The sequence below is a fragment of the Lytechinus pictus genome, chromosome 15 (genome assembly GCF_037042905.1).
Source record: "Lytechinus pictus isolate F3 Inbred chromosome 15, Lp3.0, whole genome shotgun sequence".
In the NCBI taxonomy this organism is placed as follows: Eukaryota; Metazoa; Echinodermata; class Echinoidea; order Temnopleuroida; family Toxopneustidae; genus Lytechinus; species Lytechinus pictus.
The window spans coordinates 27,217,228-27,243,833 of record NC_087259.1 but is presented as its reverse complement, the minus strand read 5'-3'; the positions used below and the strand labels follow the sequence as shown (position 1 = coordinate 27,243,833).

General features: G+C 35.6%; 2 protein-coding genes across 3 annotated transcripts; one reads left to right on the top strand and one right to left on the bottom strand.

Annotated features, from left to right (window-relative positions):
• Window positions 1-51: 51 nt before the first annotated feature.
• On the bottom strand, window positions 52-9,723 carry LOC129277637 (uncharacterized). The gene is made up of 5 exons (XM_054913790.2): window positions 9,632-9,723; window positions 6,959-7,201; window positions 5,961-6,252; window positions 4,119-4,255; window positions 52-3,419 (listed from the first exon to the last, which is right to left on the bottom strand). The coding sequence occupies exons 2-5, from the start codon at window positions 7,142-7,144 to the stop codon at window positions 3,087-3,089; spliced, it is 948 nt and encodes a 315-aa protein (XP_054769765.2). The 5' UTR covers window positions 7,145-7,201; window positions 9,632-9,723; the 3' UTR covers window positions 52-3,086.
• Window positions 9,724-11,875: 2,152 nt separating this feature from the next.
• On the top strand, window positions 11,876-23,485 carry LOC129278011 (phosphatidylinositol 4-phosphate 5-kinase-like protein 1). Of its 2 annotated transcripts, none has more exons than XM_064110413.1 (9): window positions 11,876-12,206; window positions 13,487-13,816; window positions 14,655-14,723; window positions 16,602-16,753; window positions 19,718-19,877; window positions 20,462-20,514; window positions 21,250-21,362; window positions 21,949-22,111; window positions 22,500-23,485. In XM_064110413.1, exons 2-9 carry the CDS (start codon window positions 13,574-13,576, stop codon window positions 23,047-23,049), a joined length of 1,503 nt encoding a protein of 500 aa, XP_063966483.1. In that variant the 5' UTR covers window positions 11,876-12,206; window positions 13,487-13,573; the 3' UTR covers window positions 23,050-23,485. The 2 variants fall into 2 exon arrangements, with proteins under 2 accessions (XP_063966483.1, XP_063966482.1); XM_064110412.1 differs by having other exon boundaries at window positions 11,943-12,206; window positions 13,529-13,816.
• Window positions 23,486-26,606: the final 3,121 nt, after the last annotated feature.

The following is a 26,606-nucleotide window of genomic DNA, read 5'->3' as shown; positions in this document are numbered from 1 at the left end:
TTCCAAACTCCACTTGTCACATTTATCTTAATTTGAACCTTTTTTGCTGCACTCTTCACTTTTGCTAATATTTTGTTTGTATCTTACATGTATATTTGCATTGTTGCTACTATATTAATCTTCATGAATATTGAATTTATTTTACTCATTATATTTTGTCCTTCAGGACCATGATGTTAAACAGCCATTGTGCTGATACATGTTTTATCCTGAATGAATATTTGAAATAAATGAATAAATAAATAAATAAATAGAAGACAGGGGTGGTACCAGCGCACACTATGCGATTCGTTGCGATCCGATTCTCAAAGAAATCATAATAACAATTGATATGATTATTCCAACCAATGAAATCTTAGCAATCAGAGATAAGAATAGTAGTAGGACTACTAAATTCAAAATTTAGTGTAGTTCGAGCCTCGCTGTCGGAATAAAAGCAAATTCAATTCCAAATCACAATGACATCAATCATCGGCTGCAACTGAAGACGATTTGAACTTTACTCTGACAACAATGCTTGCCTAATGCAACTTATGATTTTATTATTCCTATTATTATGCCTCACTTCAAATAAAGTAATTTTTCTTCTTGGAATGTTCATATTTAATGCCAAATGAGATTTATTAAAAAATCACAGCGTATCGGATCACATAGTATGCACTGGGCTTTAGTTTTGGACAAACTTTTCTGGAGTGCCATTTGCAAATGCCGGCTCGTGCCTCCCCTTTTGAGAGGCACAATTAAAATTTGTAATGTAAAAGCGTTGTTAAAACACAACTGTCGCTAAAAACACAACTTTTGGAAACCCTTTTTTTTTGCTTATGAATTTTTTCCTCAGGAAAATGTGCCCCCCTTTTGGAAAATCCTGGATCCACCCCTGAATGTAGTATTTCCCCCATCAAACACATGGTGGTGGGTGTTGATAGCTTTGATAACAGTACTTTCCACTGTTTACTATCTTTGATAAAAGTGAAATGTACTATGTCCTATGACGGCACTTTAAATCTGTGTGAAATACAGATAATGAATGTTTATGAGAGCAATAGACAGAATGTTTCATGAGGAGAAAGATAAACTGATCTATTCAACAAGACGTAGCCATTTTGATTGGATCATTCATCCCATCTTTCACTAATTTTGAAATATTCTGTCCATTGAACAACAACAAAAAAATCATTATTTGTTTTTTAATGACACCTTAAAATAAATCCTTCTCATTTTGCATTCATGAGTTAGGTGCAAAAGTGCATGCAGTACAGGCACCGTCTGCTGACTGTCGTTTTATGAGTAATGCCTTTGGTCTCAGCGAGCATGCAATGGACAAAATCCTATGAATTGAAAATTGCACAATGAATGGATCCATAATTGCACAAATGATGACGTCATTGTTGAATAAGCTGAATGATTGATATCACACAACTGATGAAATGACAAGAGCTATCTAGGTGTCGTATAAAATAAAATATCTCAAAACCTTGACAAATAGAATGGCCACTTCTAAACTTCTGTATGATATGAGTTTATCATTGTTGCTTCAAATTGCTTACTATATTTTCCCTCCATAAATGAAGTATAAACATGTATGAATGACAACACTACACTGAAATACACTATAATTATGGTTTACAATGCCTAGTAAAAAAATATGTATTATTAACTGTAATATCGTTTTGTAATCATTGTTCAAATTTCTCTGTTGTTTATAAAATAAACCAAACACCTTTTAAATATTTAAGTTATGGTACTTGTATGTGCATAGTTTATTGTGTGTTGGTTAAAATCTTTGATGTAGCTTTCTCTTTATCTCATCCTTCCTCTCATTTTTCCCCTCTCTGTTATTTTACTCAATATAATCCAAACTGATCATCCTAAACATGAACATTAGTTAAGTATTTCAGACCTATTTCATTTCACTAATTACCTCTTTCTCTGTTTTTACCAATTGAACACATCATATTACTTATATACAGTGCATCCAACCGAGATTCCCATGCCAATTTTCTTCAAAGGCAAATGAATTATGATATCTCATTTATATCACCATACCATTAAATTATTCCTCTATATTTTGATAACTTATATGAGACGAACACTTTCCTGCATTAATGAGTAGGACCAGTTTGAAATTTTAGTGTCAAAAACAGGTTGCACCGAAAATTTTGACAAGATTGGTTCGTGATACGACGACCGTGCATATTCGACGATTGGCTCATTAGCATTTCTTTTGTATTCTTTGTTATTAAAGCTTCTCTCACTGATCACTGAAATGAGTGTGGAGTCAGATTAACACATGAGTTTCTGTGCAAATCGTTTCTGACATGCCTCAATATTTATTGTTTGTAATCTGCTATGCGTGAACGATTTGTTAAGCTTTTGGTCTCAAATTAAAGACAAAATTCTACTCTTACCATACGTAAAAAATTTATAGTAAAAACATTTTATAATTGTGAAATCCATCTCTAAAAACGGGTTTCCTTTTTTGTGGGACACACTGTATATATGTAACTATTCAACATAGGTCAATCTTCCAAAGAAATTCTACCCCTTTACACATGTCCTTACAAACAAATCTTCTGAATTAATTTGACACAATTTTTTCCACTAATCAAAATCATGATCAGTACCGGCCACTCAGAAACATTGTTAGCATTAACAGAGCCCAAAACACAAGCCTAGTCATATCTTCAGAATTGTGATGTCAGCCGTTGAACCCAGATAAAAATTACACATTGTTGTGATATTAGTAGTCCCTATGACTACCAGTTTTAACAGAGCCTCTCTTAATGCATGGTATGGCACTAACGTTTCTGTGTGGCCGATACAGGACTAAATGCTAAAATACATCAGAATGTTTAAGAACTAAGCATCTTTAGGTATATGATAATATTCTGATCATCATGTATAATCTGATTCAGATTATACATGTAGCTTGTCCAAACATTATTCTCCACTCCCTGGGGAGCATCTCGGCAAAAGCAACCAAGGTATCCTAACAAATACTAAATGCATACTGGAATTAGATGGATCTGGTACCTTTTCATCGCATGGAGATCAAAGAATTGACCAGTAACTAAGTGGGAAGACTCTCATCGAACTGCTTCATTTAACATCTGGTAGTATGTCTCCATATCCAGCTCTAACACCACGTTGATCTCAGGACCTGAAAATGACTTGGCCCACGGTCGCAAGATCTTAGTAGTAACCATCTGCCCTTTAGTCATTCCTTCATGCAGTTCAACCTTGCAAGGAGAGTACATGGCTTTCTTGATAGCTGCTTTGTAGATCGCAACGACCACGGCACATCCATCAGCAACCAGGCATTCAGATTTCTTGCCCATCTTTGATTCATTCAAACGACCTCTGTACATGGCTGCCACAAACCTGGACTTCTCAGAATGTTGTAGACTCTCGAACCAAGACTGTAGCAACAAAACGTAATATTGATAAAGTGATACCTTAATGATTTCTACCTATCAAGAGAGTTTAATAAAATAGCATCCTCTCTATGTAATGAATTTGAAGACATAGGGCCTAAAGGTAAAGTTGGATAACAATATACATTAATATATATTGTTTCCAGTATTAAAAATAGTTTTTAGTTGGTTAATGAGGAGTATTTTTTTCACCATTCTTTATTTTTCTAGAGGTAGGGTTGAAGTGCTGGTTAGTTATCCCTTTAATTTCTTTATACATCCACATTTATATTGAGATAAAGATTTTAAATTGTCTTAATTCTTGTTGACAAGTTTAATGACCTACATTGGACAAATGGACAGACGACTCAAAACTTATTGCATGCAGTGACCAACTTTAGTGGGAAGTAGCTTTGAAAATCATCCTCATGAGAGGTAAAACAAAAAAAAAGATTATTAAAATTATTGACAATTAGGCACATTACCAAGAGTCTGTGTCTGGTCTTTTGAGGAGGAACCCTACAATACGGGTACAGGCACGAAACATCTTGCAGCAGCACTTTTTTAAAATCCCCATTGTTCTGGTTGATAGTGGAATGCAAAGAAAACCACAAAATGCTCGCTGGATTCCTTCGGGAAATACACAGCTATGACTCTGGGTATGTTGCCTTAATGTCACTTACAAAACCATGCAAATTTACTTACATTTGATACGCTATGAGAGATACAAGTCTCTAAAGGTACAAGAGTTGTCGGGCATTGAGTTCCAGTCACAACAATATGAGCGGCTGTGGGATCTACCGTGAAATTAAACTCTGATGCTGGAAAACGTTTTCCTGTAGCTAAAACAAACGTAAATATGGAATGTAATTAAATCAAACTGTAAAGATTTATACAAAGGTCACCTATTCCTTTGAATACAGTAAGGTTAAGAGATAAAAAATTGAGGGGGTACAACATCGCATACGGAAGGGGGAGGATTTCTACATAGGGTTAGAAATACCTTTTGAAAATTGAATTTCTGATGGATTTTATCTTGAGAACAAATTTTTGGCATTACTCCTATGTGTTTACGATCGCATGCTTGATCTGTAATGAAAATCATAGGTCAGAAAAAATTGGTACCAGTGGGATTCGAACCTGTCATCTACTGCTTGTCGGGCAGTGACTCAACCACCAAGCTATTCTGGTTCACGGCTAAGTCATGATTAACTGGAATACAAATACCCTCGATCCTCTTCTTTTTGACTCATTAATATGCATATGCAGTCTGCCATGGACAATAGATAGTAAATAAAGAGGCTTTAATAGGAGGTAATAATAATTTGTGAACAAATTTTCAGCATTACTCCTATGTGTTTAAGATTGCATTCTCGATCTGTAATGAAAATCATATCTATTATCATCTAGATTCATTTCATGTTTTATCTGTAAAGCTTAAGGACGTTCCACAGTTATGTTTGTGCGCATTTTGATCTGCGCATAGTTTACACTCTGCGCGCTGACGTCACAATGGATGAACAGGTGATTGACTAGCTGCGGGTATGAGCTGATTTTTCTCATCTTCTGCACTTTAACTGCAGATCCGATGCGTTATTTCATGAAGCTAAAAAATTGAATTATTCCATGGACCATTAAAAAAAAATTATCTTCAATTTCAAAATACTATACTCTGCAGTGCTACCAAGAATCACTAATATTACCCTGAGTTTGAATAAATGGTAGAGTGGTTTTGATTTTTTTCTTCACACAGATACAAAGCATTCGGCGCATTTTTGGTGTTTTAAAAAGCACATTTGCTCTAATAAAAATGCTGATAGTTTAAAAACAAGCACATGAACCCCTATTTTTTAATGTTTGTACCTCTTAGGTATACCTTCCTCTACAACTATGCAAATTTTGGTGAAAATGACATGGATTTTGAATAAAGTGCAGCATTTATTGTACGTTTGTAGTTAGTTACTGAAATTTCACATTTTTTAGATTGGGATTCTGTTATCTTTTACGCCATTTTTAAGAACTGACAGTGCTGTTAAACTTAAAATTGCAAACAAATAGCACTATACATAGATTCTCCATTCTAATGATACAATTATTAACTGTCTTGCAGAATTTGATGACTTTTTCACGTATTTTGACTGAGTAATAGAGGTTTAAACTCATTGTAGTAATCTTGGGCGGTCTAAAAATGCCAAATTCTTTTGAATGCGCAATTCTTAAGAACATCAATTTGGGTGAACTTTGAAGCTCTATAGCAAAAAATCAAGCACATGGACCTATGTTAATTTTTGCATATTTCGAATATTAAGGTTCTAAAGTATCTATGTGCAAAGTTTGGTGAAAATGACATAGATTTCACTTTAACTGTGGAATGTCCTTAAGCAGACAACTTTACATAGCATAAGACTAAGCACAATCAGAAAGATGACAAAGATTAAGCATCTAGTGTTTAGCATCCTGTTATGATGAGCTTACTTTCCAATCACAAAGACTCATTAAAACCACAAAGAACCTCAGAAATCATTATGGAATGTGCAAAGATCTTACCTAAAATATTACCACCCATAATGACCAGTTCCTTCAGTTTAGAGGTAAACTGCGGGTCTAGCTTCATGGCGAGAGCTACGTTGGTCAAAGGACCAATAGCAACAAGGGTGATTTGTCCTTGATGCTCATTAGCCATGCGGATTAGTCCTTCTACGGCATGCTCTGATTGGATAAGATCTCGAGGGGGTGGGGTCTCTGGATTGGGGATATCTCCAAGTCCATCATGTCCATGAGTGGAGGTCACCTGAGCAGTGCCAAGGATGTCTTTTGTAGCACCAGAGTATACAGGAATCTGCAGGAGAAGAAAAGTTCAAAGGTCAAAAATTAGTTGCCAACTCAGTTTATCATTAAAAAAAACAATATTACGCAATCAGTAAAATTATCTCCTTCCCCCAAAATGTCATTTTTTAAAATTGAATCAAATAATACTCATAAAAAAGGGAAAATGTGTGTGCATATGAAAATAAGAATTTCCAATAATAAATACAAGGATGGATGTATGAATTCAGATACTAGATATTAGATAGTTTACTGGGTCGCTGTAAACAAATACATAGAAATTCAGTTTCCACTGGAAAAATATAAAACAGAACATAATCCCAAATATAGCTGAAAAATATGAGCACAATGAAAAAATTGAGTCAATGAATATAAAATTACCATGTAGCTACATATGAACTATAATGGTCCCCAAAATCTTATATAATAATTGGTATTTGCAGTTTATTTATAGTAGGCCGATACCCTTCCTTCCTCACGTAGAAAATTTCATTTACTTTACATATTGCTGTATGTAGTGCAGAAAGTTATGAAAACTTTGGAGCACCCAAATTAAAGAATGAATATTAATTACTCTTTTGTTTCTTTACAAACAATAGCTTTAAATATCCTGAAATGCCACAAACAAAAAAGGAAATAACTTATGATTAATCCTTCAGTAAACTATCCTTCAAAATAATGTACACGTATCATGAAATAATTCTTTAAAAACAACTTACATCAAGTCGTCTGCACTTCTGAAGGACCCGAAGGACATTAATGACAACCATTTCAAGAGGAGAATTCCCATTGACGCATGTTATGCTGATAAGTTTGACCATCGGATTGGCCAATGCCATCATGATTGCCAACCCATCATCTATGCCTGCATCGCAGTCAATTACCATGGTGTTTCTCTCCTCCATGATGATGCAGCAAGTGGCAAGTTAATGTGGCAAAATTATCATCAACAGTAGAGGAATATGAAAATAAGTTGTGTATAACTTTATGCTTACTTCCAAGGTAAATAAATAATTGAGGGGATTAGGTCTCTAGAAAACTCTTGTCTCTGATTGAGTTAAATTTTGATATATATTTTACTAGCTTAAATTTGTGAAGCTGTTGTTTGTCTTGTCTTGGGTTAAGTCGGCATATGCAGACTTGCTGTCCTCTCCCAACTTTGTTGATGAATGTGAGATCACTGAGCAAGCAGGTTACTACTTACCGGCGATCCCATACGTGTCGTACGGGACATTTCGACAACAATTTCAAGTCTCTTAGCTGATTGCTCGAGCAATTAAAAAAAAAAATTTGTCAATAATCGAGTTATAGTGGGTAGTCATGTGATAAACTGATTACCAACAAAAAATGTTTGATGATAGGTGAAAATGTTGTGTCGTACGGGACTCAGAAATGTCCCGTACAACAACATTTTCACCTCTAATTCCCCCATGGCCAACATATTTGTTGTCATTTTTTATGTGACTACCCAGTGCTATTTTATTATAACCACAAAAGAAATTGAAGTTCCTCGTTTGTTTACATCCGTCTTCCAATGAGTCCCATTCTAAGGCCCGTAACATGTTTGATCTGCTTTATTCTGTATGTCTAATGACAATACAAAGTCAACTCTTTCTTTTTCTTCACCGAGATCCATGTTTTGTTTTATTTAAACAACTATTTTTTTACCTCCTACCGGTATGGCAAGTTCCCCCAAGTCTGCGCAGTCCCCCTTGTCTGCGCACACGCGTATTTGTGCGATTCTAGTAAAAGAAGATACGCAACGAACACAGACTTTACACATGCAATACATAGACAGGTATTCATAAAAAAATCTGACTCAAAATGGTGGAAAAATAAAGAAATTTGGGCATTTCATGTGACGGCCTCAAAATGCAGCCTTTCTCATCAAAATCCCTGAATCGTGAGCAAAGTGAATGAGTGAGCAGACATGGGGTACCATTTTTTTTTCAATCTGAAAATGACTGCCCGAGGTTTTTTCAAGAAAATCCTATATTTTCTTTCATTTTTCAATGAAAAATTTGGTACACTTACTCATAATTATATAAGGAACATTATTAACTGAAAGATTTTGTGAAATAAGAAGAAATTCATGTTAAATCTTAACTCAAATTGTTAGGTGCGCAGACTTGGGGCCCACCATTATACCTCTTTTATTTCTCCCTTCCTCCTCCCACTCCCCTCTTTTTCCTCTCCTCATTCCCCTTCTTTCCATTCTCTTACTACAATGTGAGATAAGCACGTCTTCTTTTAATCATTTGACACACTGACTCAATTTATTAATAATGAATTTTTCATGTATTTCAAGAGAAGAAAAATAAGGATTTTTTTGTTAGATTCAGGGTCTAACATAATTACATACATGTAGTTAATTTACAATTTAATGTGCCTAAAAAAAATCATTAAGCCGATATAAGTTAGTTATGAAACTATATTAAGGCTTAAGCTATCTAATGTTGGGTCTACACAACCATGACAACTTAAATATAGATCAAATTTGTTAGTTAGATTCTAGTCTAGAATCTCGGTCTTAGATCAATAGATTCTAATGTTTTTTAACTTTGTTTTACTTTTACTTTTAGTTTTACTATAGTTTTTTATTCATCATTCATGATTATAATTTTGCTAAATATAATTTGACATGAAATTCAAACTTTGAAAGTGGCTCTGCTTTCCATTTAACATAACGTCATCCTGGCTAGGCCTCAAGTTAACGCTCACTTTCATCAAGTCATCCACTCACAATGTCAATGAACATCTGACCATCGAGTCATCGGAAAGCACCCGTCGACCTAGACCAAAAGCTTCGGTCTCTGTTATGTTGGTTGTTCAGCTGAACTCCGTTGGCTTCACTCACCAAATACAGAGACCGAAGTTCTAGCGCGATCTGTACAGGGGACTCAATGGCCATATGTTTATGTACTTAAGAGCGGATAAAACGGGGAAGTGAATTTGCGCGACAGCCGAGGTAAGTCACTGTTTATGTTCCTTTTAACTTGATTTTTCTCAGTTTTTTGGCAATTAATGCCAAGAGGGAATATTAATTTGCATTTTGGTCGCGTTAATTTTCAAAATTTTTATTCATTAAAGACAAAAATTGAAGAGCCCCGACGGGGGGATTTTGCATTGCAAGTCCCCTAATGGTGGCTGCACGCTAGCGAGCCGTCTGTGTACGAGGAGAAATAAAAAAAATAAAAAAAGTTAAAAAAAACTCCTCGAAACAGACGGCTGCCAGCTGTCTACCGTCGACCTAGCCGGGTCTGTCGGCCTGCTTGTCGCCAGCTCTCCTACCCCCCAAAATGCAAAAAATCTGAGTGACACATGATCTTCAGCATTTGCAAGCTAACATTCAAATGAGGTATCTAACCCTAATAACAGCATTTCATACTCACGTAATAATCACCCTGATGATGCAAAAAGTGTCTGCGGACATCGCCAAATAACATAATCAAGCAAAATTGTCTATCGCTAGCGCTAGCTCAGCAGGTTCGGCTAGCAGCAGAATTCTCCGTCGATAAGCTATGGCAAGCCAATTGTTGATAATCAATATATATTTTTTTCTCTCAATTTCATAAAAAAAATATAGAGCCTAAAAGACTCTTTTGATAAAAAGTATTGTATAGTTTACTAAGAGTGATTTTTATCATTCTTCTTATTTCTATTGCCACATTGCTTCCATTACGATTGGCCTTTCTTCCTTTAATCAAATGTATTTTATACATTTTGTTTTATTTTATCATTCCAAATATGAAAATATGTAATAATGTTGATTTAATATAACATACTAAGAAAAAAATAGATGAAAATAACTGATTATACATCAAGCAAATGAATTATACGTGTTGTTAAGTTTTATGTAGGACCACAAAAATGTTTGTTATAAGAATCTCCTTCAAATTCAAATCTACCAAAATCAGAAGTTAAATCCGTTTACTTTTTTGTATCTTTATCAATTTTTCAATTTATTTTATTTCATTTCATTTTATTTTATCTTATTTTATTTCATTTTATTTCATTTTATTTCATTTTATTTCATTTTATTTCATTTTATTTCATTTCATTTCATTTCATTTTATTTTATTTTATTTTATTTTATTTTATTTTATTTTATTTTATTTTATTTTATTTTATTTTATTTTATTTTATTTTATTTTATTTTATTTTATTTTATTTTATTTTATTTTATTTTATTTTATTTTATTTTATTTTATTTCATTTTCATTTTCATTTTTTGCTTGTCAGTTATTCCTTAGTCACAATCACCTTGATATAGAAGTGAAAAAAATTGGTTTTGTCAATTTGTTTCTTTACACCACCCCCTCTCCCCTAAATTTTAGAAAATCGCTCCCAGGTGACCAGGTCCGTGCCTACTGAACCCTACTGAACCGTATATAATCTTTTTTTTTTAGTATCCTATGTGATGAGTGGCCTCGTCGGGGGGGGGGGGGGGATAACAAGGACATCACAATTTCCCACAATAAAAAAATCTGACAAAAAAGGGGGGAAACCTGTCTTGGGGGCACTATAAAGGCCTTTTTCTTCCCCTTAGGTATAATGGTGGATTTTATTAATTATTCAAAATATAAGTATAACAAAAGTATATTCTTGGAGTATATTACAGTACTAGAATAAATGAATCAATTGATATATGTCTCGTGGTGAACTCTCAACTTTTTTTTACAATCAGAGGGCAGTCGCGGTTTGAATTTCAGCCATGCATGGTGTGTTTCCCTTCGGCAAGACATTTACCTATTTCCCCTCATTGTGCATGCACACAACCCAGGTGAGGTGAATGGGAACCCAGACGGACAGGATTGATGCTCTTCGGATCAGGCGCAGATCGAGCTAAAGCTGGGTCAATATCATTATTATTACTATTATTATTATTATCATTATTATTATTACTATTATTATTATTATCATTATTATTATTATTATTATTATTATCATTATTATTATTAATATTATTATCATTATTATTATTAGTATTACTACTATTATTATCATTATCATCATCATCATCATCATTATTATTATTATGATTATTATTGCTATAATATCATTATCATTATTAACATTTTTATCATTATATTATTATTTCATTATCATTACCATTATTATTCTTATTATTATTATCATCATCATTATTGTTGTTGCTGCTGCTGCTGCTGTTGTTGTTGTTGTTGTTATAATTATTATCATTATTATTATTATCATCATCATTGTTATTGTTGTTGCCGCTGTTGTTGTTATTGTAATTATTACGGGGATATGTAACTTGGGCGTCTGCCTTTATATGCGATGAATTCGGTTAAATATTTTCAAAAGTTTGTCATATTCTGATCATCAAGACTACACTGTTCGAATTTTTCATCATGTAGATGACAATTATATAACAAACCCGTTGGTACTGCATCTATCAGAGGCAGATGAGACTGGCCCGAGATGCTCGTCCTCACCCCCCCCCCCCACCGCCCCCCCCCCCCCATGCATTTACATAATATTCAGTAAACCCTTTAGTAACCAGCCATATGCGAGCAGCCGTCACGCTACGGTGCTCCTGTCTGCCTCTCGCGCTCAGAGACAGGAGTAATAAAAAAACCCGAGGCGTTGCAAGTAAATAGTACTAAGTCTTTATTGTTAATACATTTTGTCAATAAACGTGTAGTATAGTGGGGATGTATCTTAAAAGCTTGCAAGGACATGGATACGTCTTATTCACGCACGAAACCGTCATGTGCGCCGTATACAACTATAGATCGAGAGCCCGCTATTCATTATATATTTCAAAATTTGGATGACTGGTGGAATAAATTTTCGCATACTGGCGCCATTAGTGTGATTAGTTAAACGTCAAGCTATTGCAGATGCACCATTTAAAGTTACATCATGAGGGAAATAAATTGAATTTCATTGCGTTGCGTTGAGCATACTCATGTCATGATACTGGTGTTTCGGCTGTATGAGGTATGTTTACTTATTTGTATTCGTTTCCAACAGAAATACAATGCAGTTTAAATTGATTAGCGTAACTGCATTAGAGTTAATATATAGACAAAATGTATATAAAATAGATTAGGTATAGGCTGTGGACTTACCATTGTGTATATTCCTATTCAATTTGTGGTTATTATTATGGTGGTTTTAATATTATGCCCTAGCACTCGATCTTAACAAATCAGTCAAATTGAGTAGTCAGCTGGGTGCAACTGATATATGTCTATTCACATTTCTGACATTCTAGTCAGAAATAACTCTATTCTAGTAAAATACGACTAAATAGTCAGATATGACTAGAATAACATTTGCACCCAGCTTACCCTATTACTAAGTAATTTTGACTGATTTGTTTTTAGAGTGTGGAAACATTGCCGCCCTGACCTAGCAACGCAGCTAGCTTATAGCATAACCCATTAAAATCGTGTATATATTCTGCTTTGGAAGCCCCCCCCCCTCCCGTTTGGCCACAATCATGTAATTTTGTTCGAAAGTCGGTTAATCGTAGCAGCAGGTCTTCTCTGAAATGTAAATTTTACCATATTATATGATTCGTGACTGAATGACACATGCCAATTATTGTTGAAGAGACTAATATTGATATACATCGTGGAATATAATATTCTTTAGAATGTAAATTAGAAACTGCATTATGAATTAGATCTGTCAACATGGTCATGCACGATGCTACAAGCTCTAATTGTGTTTTGCTGATGGGTGCTGGTGTATATAGCTAGTTTATCTTCTACATTATATCCCCCGTATTTTGGACATGATGAATTGCAGTTGTCGACCCTGATCTCACATGTATTTTCTTGTGGCTTGTTAAAATCTTAATCACAATTATTCATCTTTAAAGGTTAAGAATTTTATACAATTAAGCTAAGCTTTTGTGTTAATGTTTATAGCCTACTTGGCCTGGACACCCCTGGACATGATTCTGGTTTGTTGCTAGATACTTTTAGTTGCAAGAATAAGCTGTCGTCAAGAGACAAGCAATAATATTTAAATTGCAGGAGGGAGAACAAACCTTGAATATTTACGAACTCTGTTCAACAATTAGACACCTGTATTTACGTACATTTGGCGTATATATTGGCCCTACAACAATCGTTAATGTCGAAAATTTAGACTGAATGCAGCATGGAAATGCATAGTAATTAGTCATCATTCGAATATGACTTGGGAACTTTCAGAGGCAATCGTTATAAAATTAAGTAACCAAAACGTCGATTGTCAATCAACTGTAGGCCAATTATACGCGGTCTTTGTGGGTCTTTTGGTTTCAGCAGATCTTCATGTAGACAACAACCATAACATCAACAGATTGTGCCACAATGGACAACCGTCCCGAAAACGATGACGGTCCCAAGGAGAAATCATCTCCGAGGTCGTCACCGAGTTCGTCGTCAAGGAACTATTCGAGGACCTTCAAACAGTTCGTGAGCGATGTCCGTGTGAAGTTAAAGCTCCGAGGTTTGGAGGAGATCAACGATGACCATTATCTACACAGCATGTCATCGGCAATCAGGAAAGGACTCCAAGCAACCATTATGAATGACCAACAAGAAAATCATGAGGTATTTAACAAATTTGGTTTGTTTTTGGATGGGGATCTTATTTAGAAAAGGCTTTCATTTTACTTTCGCATCTTATACTTCTACCCCTATTTGTCTATAATTTTTATACCAATTAAGATGCACTCGTGTGTAAATGGGAGCTTGGAGACTCCCCCCCCACACCCCCCCCAAAAAAAAAAACGACAAGAAAAAAGAAAGAAAGGAAGGAAGGAAGGAAGAAAAGAAAGTAGGAAGGGAGAAAGAAAGAGAGAAAGACAGAAAGCAAGATAGAAAGACAGAAAGAATATGAAAAAGAGAGAAAGGGGAATAAAAGGCAATGGAAAGGAGTGAAATTTCATACCATTTTCTGAATAAAATATCTACCACAAAATCAGATTTCGATTTTAAAAATTTCATACTTTTTTCTCTCCCACGACTTTTTTTTTTTTTTTTTTTTACTCGGATTTGATTTAAACTCTGGTCTAAAGTTATGGTTTAATTTTGGATATCAAATGCTTTTTCCTTCAACATTTAATCATGAAGAAAATGCTCTAAAAATAAGAAATATACGGTAAATAAAATTTCGAAATTTTCCACTTCCTTTTGGCACAAAGTTAGTCCATGGTACATGTATATTAAAAACCGATCTGAACTTTAAAATTTTGGCCAATGGCTTCAGGGAAACGACCGAAAAGGCCACAATGATTTTCAAGTGATGAAAAAATGAAAAGAATGAGAGAAATATAGGTAACACAATCGTAATTCTTTTTAAAGATAATTCAATGTCACATGTTCCCTCTTCCCTTTTTCCATGATGATTATAATTTTAATTCTATTTATTTTGTTCTGTTAATCATAGGAATGTCTGGAAGATGGGGATTATTGCGAATTCGAAGAACGATTGATCACCATAGAAAACAAAACCAAGGTAGGTTTACCTCTTCTATCAAACTAAAGGAGAATCAATCCCAAGTGAACATTCTTCAAAAAGCATCAAGAAAAGATAAAAACCAAATATTCAATGGTGTAGATTTTACATTGTATTTTATATAGAAATAGCGATGACTGATAAGATAGTAATATTTCTTTTAACATTGTAGAAAAGAGATATCAATTGTGATTTGAAATGGCCGCATGGGTGTCGTTTTTATGTAGGGAACCACTTCCATGAATTTTGATCCGCTATAATACATGAATAAAATGTCATCTTTGAAAAATGTTCTATTTTTAGATGATATCTTCCTTTCATGAGGATATTGATATGATATATTTTTAACACCTCCCCAAGGGTGGAAGTGGTTTGGAGAATATCACAATTCCTGATAGTTGAGTACATGGCAAGTCCTTATAGTTGAGTACATGGAAAGTGGAAAAGTTGTCTGTTTAACTTGTTATTGCCATATTCTGATTGCCAATTAGAGATTTGCATAATCTGACAAAATTCTCATTTCTCAAACACTGATCATTATCTTTCATTTTCCCTTGTATGATACTCTCATTCTTCTTTTTCTAACCTCACACAAATCGTATTATTATCATCAAGATTGGATTCCTTTTTAAGCAGTTGCATTCTTCAGAAGGATGATATTTGAATATCTCCACGGTGATAAGACAATTCTTCATGTTAATGCTCATGGTGACAACGTGCGTTATTGTGTTCGTTATTATTTTTGTTAAAGAGTAGGAAAATAATTCGTACAGGGGACCGCACAGTGAGCGTTTTGCCTGAGGGTCATGTGTGTTAGGGTAGTCTTTGTATATATCCCTTTCACAAAACAATCTGAAATATATTTCGAACTTAAGTTTGGATAAAACATCAGGATGTTAACTTTACTTTCACTGAAAAGGATCAAGCATGCTGGGAACCATGGCCTATACACTGTGAATATTTTCATTTGTTGGTTAATGTCGTGACATGAATGTTGTGAAAAATATTAATCTTTTTGTCGGGTACGCGTGATAAGACCAATCGAAATCAAATACGCACATTATGTAGTATCGATACGATCTCATAATGAGAACATCGATGACAACAGTAATTGTTAAACGTCATTGTTGGAAGTCCCTATCACAAAGAATGAAATTAAAAGGTTCCACCGCGTTGGTCGGGCTACCCATGGACCTACGACTCTGACAGAGTAGTAGGTCCGGGGACAACAGATGAATCTCAAACAAAAAGGTGTTCCGCTTGCTATGAGAGAGAACAAGGCAAAAACACACCCCGTTATTTTTCTGCTATATCGTGAAATCTATTATCGGACGTGGGTGAAAATATATTATTGTCTCTAAGCAACGTGCTCATAAGATCTCTAACTCTAAAATGGGCACTGATGAGCATCGTTGGCATACCTTAAAATATCGCCAGGAAGAGAAAACATTTCTGAAAGCTTATTTACTGCAATAAAAGAAGGAAAACATTGTTTTAAGATGATAGTATATATATATTTTGACCTAATCATGATAACAATTGATTTGGAAGTGAGTTAACGAAATATGAAAATGACAGATCCCCTTAATTATTTCTAAAATGGGTGGGGGTCCGAGTTAAGTCCAATGTTGTTACTCGGTAAATGGATCAAGACAATCAAGTTATTATTTCCTCATGTCGTCGTTAAGGGGTTAAGGGTATGGCCAAAATACATAAGTAAAAAATTTGAAATCTGATTGAAATGAATTTAAAAAGGAATCGAATTTTGGAAGGCTAAATGATAATGGTCACACATTTGAATATAGAATGATGCGAACGTACTGATTAAAATGTTATTTTTCATAATTTTTCATATTTTTCTCTCTTCAAATTCTATAGGAAGCTGTATTCAGATGCTACGCACCCAAAGTTTTCGGAGATCTAAGGACCATGCTGGGTATTTCATGTCGAGAATACAATGAATGTCTTGACAAAGAGCCGTACCTACAATATAAAAGCAACTCAAGAAGTGGACAAATGTTCTTCATGACGTAAGTTTCATTTATCCTTTGCATATTGGTGCATAGGCGGATCCAGGGGGCCGCCCCCCTCCCCATATTGGCGGAGCAAACAAAAAAGGAGAAAAAGGGAAAGAAAAAAAGAGGGAAATAAAAAATAAGAGGGAATAGAGAGGAGAAAAAAAGAGTGTATTCAAAAAGAGGGGAGGTCTTGGAAAATAAACAAAATCTTTTATGTCGCTATAAATGGAGCGTTATGGCCCAGTGGATTAGTCTTCGGACTTTGAAACAGAGGGTCGTGGGTTCGAATCCCAGCCATGGCGTAATTTCCTTCGGCAAGAAACTGATCCACAATGTGCTGCACTCAACCCAGGTGAGGTAAATGGGTACCGGTATAGGAAGTAATTCCTTAAAAAGCTGTGTGCGCTATGAACGCCTAGCTTAGCCGGGTAATATAGGAGCGCATTGAGCACCTAACAAGGTGGATATGTGCGCAATATAAATACCCTATATTATTATTATTATTAAAAAAATTTCGCTCGTGCTTTGCGCTCGCATTGCCTGTTCGGTGATTTACATATCTTGCTCAATATTGAGCTTAAAATCTCAAGTTTGGAAGTCAATATACAAGTCAATATACAAAACATGTTTCAGCTCAGAAATCGAACTTTCGATATTTTGTTTGATTTACAAATAGATTTTTAAAAAGTGCTCTCTAAAAATGCCAGTTTTATGTTGTGAATATTTACGTTTTCTGCTCGCGCTGCGCGCTTGTAAAATTTGATTTGTCAGGTACCTATTATTTTTGTGTATTCCATAAAGTTCTAAGAATATCCCTATTCAGGTCTGCTTGTCAAATCGTATCAGCTACCCGGGGGGGGGGGGCAGTCAAATATATTGCTGTACACACGCGTGACCAAGTAATTTCAAAACACCCTCTAAACGATTTTTTTTTCTCTGTGTGCAAAATAACCCCCTAAGCAAGTTTTTTTGCGGGTTTTATTTACACATATTGGCCCCTTAACAAGTTGTCGCCAAAATATGACCTCGGGGAAATAAGCGTGGGAAAAAAAACATACCCTAAACACGTTTGGCTAGTCTTAAAAAAAAGCTTTGGGGGAAAAAACATACCCTTATTACGTCTGACCCCGCCATTGACCATTAACCAGTCTTTCAAAACCACTCTTTTTCATGAAAATTGTGTTTTTGATACCCTTAACGAGTCCTGAAAAAAACACCTCTTTAAACGCGTTTTTTTTGGTCACGCGTGTGTACAGCAATATATTTGACTGCCCCCCCCCCTCCGGGATCAGCTAGCGCTGCACGCCTACATTTTGATTGGTGAGTTATGTATATCTTAATATTAATTCTATAACAAACAACTTAAAATCCCCATTTCATGACAGATTATCAAAAATTTCGGCTCGCGACTTGCACTCACATTAATTGTTAAAAATAATTAACTCAGGCATGCATCCTATTCATAATTACAAAAGTGCTTGAAATGTCCAGTTTTCAGGCCATAATATTAACAGATTTCGCGCTCTCATTAGGCTTATTAGATTAGATAAGATTATATAAGATACTGATTTAATATTTAAATTGTTTTCCCTTTTTTAGAATGGAAAATCAACTAGTTTCATTTCGCGGTTAGGAAGAGGAATAGGAGGATAGTCATCATTTTCATATGATGACAAAATGTCCTTAGCATGTCACGGTCCTATGTCAAAACTCAAAATAATAATAATGAAAAACATCAGCTCTTTATGCGATCCATATCCACCTCACAATTTTCCGAAAAAGTGCTTGAAATATAAAGCTTAAATTAACCCCTTTTCAGATCAGAATACCAAATATTCAGACACGCAGCTTGTTTTCTATTTAAATCATTATCCAGTTTCAGATCAGAATATAAAAATTTGTTTGCTCGCGCTTTGCGCTCGCATTACCAATGTAGGAAGATCCCCAATTACTCATCATTTTCAATTGCTTTACAAAACATGAATAGAGTGTCCCGTTTTTAGGTCTAAATTTCGAATTTTTCCGCTCGCGCTTCGCGCTCGCATCATTTAGTTATATACCTATCCTGTTCACGATTACAAAAATTGTTTAGAATTTCCATTTTTAGGCAGAAATGTCAAAAATTTTCAGCTCGCGCTCTTATTATCCAATTGTTGAAATATGAAACGTCTTCATGGCTAACTGCAAGCGTTCCTTAATCATGTTAACAGGTACCTTTTCGATCAGTTCAAAACGTATATCAAAAATTTCTGCTCGCGCTTCGCGCTCGCAGTAATTTTCTAGTTGCATACACATCTTGTTCAGGGTTACAAACATTGCCCAGAATACAAAAATTTTAGGACAAAATACACAATTTCTTTTTAAAAAAACTTACCTCGCGCTTCACGTTCGCACTATTTAAATAAGGATTATAAGATTATTACACATTTATGTTGATTTATAAGAATAAAGTGAAGGGACCATTAGGACTACCCCTTCAAAAAAAGAAAAATCAACTTCGAGCGGCCGATTAGGGAAAATATGGCTGAAAACATTTCCGCCCCCCCCCCCTATTGGCGAAGGCTGGATCCGCCCCTGTGGGAATATGAATGGCCATTCGGCTAGTTAGGCTACAGCTTTGTCTTTTCTCCGTTGCATTTTATTCTTTTTTTTGCGATTTAACCGATCTTTGATAAAGAGGCGGCAGCCAGATATGCATGATTTTTATAATCTCTATCGAAATAAAATGTTTGTTAGGAATCAAATATACCAAGATAAATTCTTCCTATCATGTACGAGGGGGTAATTTTGCGATTAGAAAAAATTAATGTCTGAATTGTAAGTGCACTTATAATTAACCCTAACATTGACTAAAATTTGGCATTATCAAGTCGACACAACTTATAATTTAATTGACCGATTCTCTCTGACACACAAACTCTTTTCCTTTTCCCCTCCCCCTCTCTTTCTCCATCTCTCTCTTTCTGATATTTTCAGGAATGATAAGAGATACTTTCTGAAGACAGAAAGCAGAAAAGACGTCAAAGTTCTACTTCGCATTCTCCCCGATTACGTCACGCATCTAACGAAATATCCTCACTCACTACTTGTTAGAATACATGGACTTTATTTTTTCAAGCTGCCGGGAAAGAAAGGAGTAAGTAAAATTCTTTGGAAAACACCCACATCCAGTAAACATAAGGCTGCAGGGCCTAAGTCCCCCCTCTCCCCCAACGCGTCCTCACACAAATATATTTGAAAACTAGTTAAAAGTTGGCCATTTTACGCCATTCTGCATTTGGAAGCTTTGGCATCTTGGTTAGACCTCTTCACCTCCCCCCCCCAAAAAAAAAAGACTATAAGCGGTCTCGTTTTTTTTTTTTGGGGGGGGGGGTTGAAGGATTGAGAGTCTCGTTAAAAAGCCCAGGAAATCGAAATCGAGACCTCTTGCCCAGCCCCATGTCCTGTGAGCCGGAGGTATATATAGTGCCCGCCTCACCCTCTCCAGTAGCCAATAACTTAAGGCACGTGCACTCCCCAATCTACCGTTGATGGTAATGCAAAATGATCCTTGTCAGTAATTAGTCCCTGTGTGAGATCATTAGTTATATTTTCCAGTTTCAGAATTGATTCCCCCAGTTGCCATGCTAATAACTGTTTTTATTTTCATGATGCCATGTATATGCTGATTACTGTGTTTGGGGTTTTATTCTCTTTTGTTTGTTTTGTTTTTAACGTCAGAAATTCTTCACTGTGATGCAGAGTGTATTTCCTACAGAAGAGGGAAACAACAGGTGAGAATGACGAGTCAATTTTTAAGAAGAGTTAAAATGAACCTCAAATACATGCAGATGATTACAGGGGGCATTTATACCCCCCCCCCCCCCGCCACCTCCCCGGGCCCCCTCTTACACTCACCCTGGATTGTCATACTGGAAACTAATCTGATAATTGCCCTCTTTACGCATCTTTTATACAATCCTTGATCCACCTTTTAACAGTGTTCAAAGTTATTTGTTGCGGGGCAGGGGGGCTTACAAGCAAATGAAATTACACAAAATTAATCGAGGTCTTCAGTAATAAAGATGAAATATCAAAATAAAGTGGCATGAAGTGACAGGATTAGACACCCACCGTATTGGAGGCAAGTAATAATTTACTTCTCAAAACGTTCTTTGACGTGGATCTCGGCCTGGGGTGGGACAGCACCCTGACACCCCCCCCCCCTACTATGATCCTTCACCATCTTTCCTTCCAATATGTTGCATCTATCGTATTTTGGAAGAAAAAAAGTCAGTGGTAAAATATATCTAATATACCGGTAGAGATATAACATGTACAGAATCTGAATCACGAGATCATTTATCTTATAATGAACAATATGCAGTATTACTCTCCTTAGCTATTTCCATCAATACCACATACCTATCGTAACTAAACAACACAATAATTAATTTGTTTAAAAAAATGTTAGGGTTTTCGTCTTAAATTATTATTTTGTATTTCTATTTTCATATCAATTTCTCAAGGTATGACATCAAGGGTTGTGTGTTGAACCGGTACGTGAAGCCAGAGAAAGCTGGAAGCCAATACGTTACCGTCTTGAAGGATGTCAACTTTGGTGATAAAAAACTGCACCTCCGTGAGTGATCATTTTCCCAGTTTAGTTTTGACATCTCCCATGCTTATCACAATCATGAAAGCTGGGCGGTGTCTCAGGGAGGGGGCGGTGTCGATGATTTTTTTTTCAGTTTATGAAAATAAAAAAATAAAAAGTAAGTAAAACGAGAGTGTATCTTGAAAATATATAGTATGCATTTCAATGACCATGTTCACCAAACATTAAGTAATGATCCGATTTTCTTTTATGTATGATAATCAGAGGTTGCGCCGCAGGTGGGGGCAGGGGCGACCTCCCCCAGTAATGATTTTTCAATTTTGAAATGAGAAGGCGAAGAAAAGGGGAAAGAGAATGACGAATAATAAAAAAGAAAGATTGTCATGAATATTAAAAGAGTGTCTATATGCTGGGTTGTGAATAACTAAAATATATAAAACAAACATCCATATTTTTCGTTAAGAAAACTTCACGAGGACACTCCTCGCAAACGGTACTTGCATTGCTTTTGATCAATTACATTCACATTTCATTTCATTTTTTATCAAAAAATGTGAACAATTTATGTTGTGTCTTATTATAATAAAAAGTATATTCTCTTTGCTTCCAGAGAATCAGAGGGAATGGTTTTTACGACAGGTTGATGTGGATGTCGAGTTTCTGAAGCAATTCAACATAATGGACTATAGTCTTCTGATCGAACAGAGAGCTCTTCACTCCGTCGAACAAGCGAACGGTGGAGATCTGGCTGACTTGGTCATCAGAGTCAGAAAGTAAGTTTCTCGATTCTATATTCCACAATCAGCGGTGGATCCAGGAATTCATACAAGATAAAGCACATGAATCTCCGAAAGATCCTGACAAGCAAAAAAGGAGAAATATTGTGGGTACTCACTCAAGAAGACAATATATTTAGGGAAATATGTTGAGCAAAAAGGAGGTTTCTATTCTAAATGGGCGCATTGGGAAAAAAGGGCATAATGTCAATTTCGGAGCAGAAGGGGGCACATAAACCTGTGCCCCTGGATTTTTCTCTTTGGACAACTTACCTTGTTCGTCTTGAGATCAAACATTATTTTTTGGCGATCAATTCGTTTTCCATTTGCCTAACGATATTCTTTTGTAAGGAAAATGTAATAACTTTGTGTTTTTTGTGTTTAGGTCAACACGAAAAAGAAGAACAAGACCTACGGTTGATGTCATTAATGGCCACCAGAGACCTTCATCAACGACAGGGTCCAATGCAGGAAGTACAGCCCTGGATGACATGGTTGAACTTCCAGGAACGGTCAGTTGTTCCGGAGATCCTTCCCTCGATGACGACATCCCCGATAATCACGGAACCAACGTCCAGTACAACAAGAATGTGAAAGGAAACCAAGAGATGTCCAAAGAACTAGAAGACTTCGAGCTGGGACGAGTCCACAGTGACTCTTACAAGGCAACCGCAGAGGGCGCTTCGTCACAGACAACGCTTCAAGAACACAACCAAAGACTCCTCCCAAACGTACACAATGCCATCCACGTTGTTGATGGTGAAAAGGATCGTTACTTTGTTGGAGTGATAGACATTCTTGGTCAATATACGTTGAAGAAGAGGATGGAAACCATGCTGAAGTCATGCCTTGCTCCAAGGACGCCGTTCTCTTCAGTGAGTTCGGAAAAATATGCCAAACGATTCAAGGATTACATAGCGGCGCATACAGAATAAGGATAGAGATTGCCCATAATCAGGTTATATACACAACATCATTATATATGTTTCACCCTGCTCTTTTTGATCAAAATGATGATTAAGCGAGAATATGATGAGACTGAAAATGGAATAATAAATAAATCCTTTTTATCACGGAATCTGTCAAAATTTTCATCTCGAGCAAGCAACAGATATACCATGGAGCAGATGACAATCACTGAACATGAATCGTATTTTGTCAAACTATTAAAATTACGACCCTTCTTGTTGGAAATGATGATTGCAACGATTTCGCCACAAAAATAGAAGTTGTTGTCAGACCATTTTGGCTAGTATTTCTCAATGTCTGGCAAGTTAAATGAAAGTATTTTAACAAAAGTGATTGCTGTGCTATGCGACGATATTTCCCCTCTGTTTAGCAACTCATTCTGTCGGCGAGTAGAGATGATGAGTAGTAGAGAGAGTCTTTCTACTACTCATCATCTCTACTCGCCGACTCAAGCCAGCATCTCCTCACTAGCTCTACTACTCAAGCTGTTCTCAACTCATCAATCTTTCCTGGTTTACAGTCCTTTTCAGGACTACTTTCAAGAAAGAATACTCTACTCTCAAATCTCCACTTTCTCGCCTATCCATTTCTTCTCTTCTCCTATCCACTGTTTCTACAACACTTCACATGGTGTACCGTAAACCACATCAAACTTCGTATGATTATCAAGTTCTACTTCCTCTCTTTAATGGCATGCTTAGGTCTTAAAAGACAAAGGCTTGCCAGTATTGCGTTAAGTCTGGAAAGTCATTTCTGTTGTTTTAAATTAGAAATATATCAATTTCATGGGTAAATTTCCTCATAAAACAGCATATGAAGCTAGCACCACACTTTGTTTTACATTTTATTCGCAGTTTTGTGTGGAAATTCGTCCATGAGACACAAGTTTTATCCAATATTTTACCCAGCAAACTTTTTTTTAACGAATATTATAAGACCCTTTTAGAGTCAAGGCCTTCCTCATATGAGTTTTACTAGTAGTATAGGTGCAAGCTGCAACTCGGTTCTCAGCATAATCTGGTATTGCAAATTCCACTTTCATTTTGATATGCAGCTCAATAGTATTGGAAAAATTTGGTGCAATCAATCAAAAGTATACAAGCATTCATCTATCTTTATCAGTTTGTAAATAGTCTTTTGCATGTTTCGTGTTATTTGAGCTTATCAGAATGTTAACATCGTTTTTATTTTTATTGCATAAATAAGCAGGCAATTCAGATGTGAGTAATGACCTATGTATGCTTATGTCTTTTTTTATTATTTGAATACATACTGTAAGGATTTCTTTTTATTGTGTGAATTGAGGCTCATAATAGCTGACAAGCCTAAAGTGACATAGTTTGAAGATTCGGCGGGGATGGAAATAAGTTTATTGGTCCGCTTTCGTTTGATTATGCTACCTTATTATATACATTCGCTTTTGCCGATTTGTTTGATTACTTTGGCAGATTTTAGAAAGGGCATCTCGGGCGGGATTGGGCTTGATATTCTTAACCATGGTATGAGCCATGGAAGTGCAGTTGTAAAAATATGAATTTGAAATCGATTGAAGAAAAATTACATGCATCGAAAAACATTTAATGTAAGATTAAAATAAATTTTCATGGTAACTGTCTTCTCTTCTGATTTTAGGACAATTTTGGAGAAAAATATGCGAATCATGACATCCATCCCCACCACCCCCCCCCCCCAAAAAAAAACGTGGATTTTTCATGGCAGAACATTTTTTTTCTCTGGATTCTTTTGTGTGTGTGTGTGTGTGTGTAATTTTACTTCTATATTGAATCCAGACGATGTGTATGATGTGTATGATATGAAATTTGACATTCATTCCAGGCCCAGTTTTAATTGTAGCCTGACCACGATGATATAAAACCGCCACTGTAAAAAGTCAAAATCAGGGTTTCTATGCTGGTGTACCCTAATGCTTGGTAAAATTATGATTGTTCATTCTTTACGAAATTTAACCCGAAGTTGTATAATCTATCTTGAGTGCCATATCTAAATGAAGTAATTAACAAATTGTGCAATGCTTGTGATCAGTTATTTTTATGCTCATCAATCAGAGGTTACAAATTTACAGTGAATTTTCAGAGAAGTAGTAACCATTGTCTTTCATGTAGACACTATGTCATCATGTGGTACGAGTGACTATAAAAAAATAAAATGCATGAAAAAAATTTGTTTACTGGTAACTGGTTTTCTTTTTTTACTCATGATTAAAGTCATCGTGTTGGTTAAGTTTCACTTGTTTCCTGTTTAACCCTCTTTCCAAACCAATCCTCGTAAATTCCCTTTTCCGTGTTCACCTCTGTAACCTGTCTTACGTCTCATTCAGGTTTCAACCCCGCTCATCTCTTAATTCCCCTTTCTCCTTCTGCCATTCTGCCCAACTTTGGCAAAAGGAAGCTAGTGACACATCGGTCAAATTAGAGTTATTGTTTCTGAAACACCCTTTGTATGTTGCACGTTCAGGCAAAATTTTTGGGGAAAAATTATCGTTCTATGGAAAGATATTGAAGAAAATAATACTTTAAATTGCATTGACGTCTATGTAAATGACGAACACACATTGCTCATTAATGCTTTTGTAAACTTGCTTCCTTTTGCCAAAGTACAGCAGCATTAGCCCCTGTCCCTCTTAGTTTCTGCACCCCTCCCTCTCCTCTCTCTAACCCGGGTCTCTAACATTCTGTCTTACTCTTCTTCGCCAACCTCTCCTCTCATTCTGCTCCTCCCTCTCTTTCTTTATTCATCTCCCCCTTTTAGATCTCTTTTCCTGGATCTAATCTCACTCTCTTCTCTTGTCTATTTGTCTGTCCCCCTACTCCCCTCCCCCATTCTCTCTCTCTCTCTGCCTCTATCTATCTCCTATATCTCTCTTAAATTACATGTACACTGTAAAAATGTCGATTACATTTTTAAACACGTTGTTTAAGCCCGTCACTCTAACAACAAATTGTTTAAACTTTAAACAATGTTTCTTTTTTCGAAATTATTTAGACTTTTTATTTTTAAACACCTTATTCAAGACTTTAAACAATAGACCTTAGAGTGACAGACTTAAACAATGTGCTTAAAATTTTGAACGGCATTTTTACAAAGTACATTTCTTTTCCCCATTATATTGAGCATGGAATAAGTGAATATTTCAATACATATTCACAAAAACAATAATGCATTTTTCTGACTTTCAGGCAAGAATATGTTTATTCAAATCCAAATAATCTAGTTTCTACTTTTTTTACACTCTGAAAATTATGTCATTACTCAATGGTCAGTGCTTTATACAGGTTCCCACATGAAACAAAAAATTGCACTTTACCCAAAGATGTTTGAAATTTCCTTGGCCCGTATTCTGAACTCGGATTTTATCTTTTTATCAAGCATTTTATGTCTTTTTATCAAGCATGAAAAATTAACAAACAGGTAGTCGGTATACCGGGGTTTTTAACATTCTCACATTATTTTTTTAGCAAGCATGAACATTATACAAATAAACAGCTGATTTACCAGCCAGTTT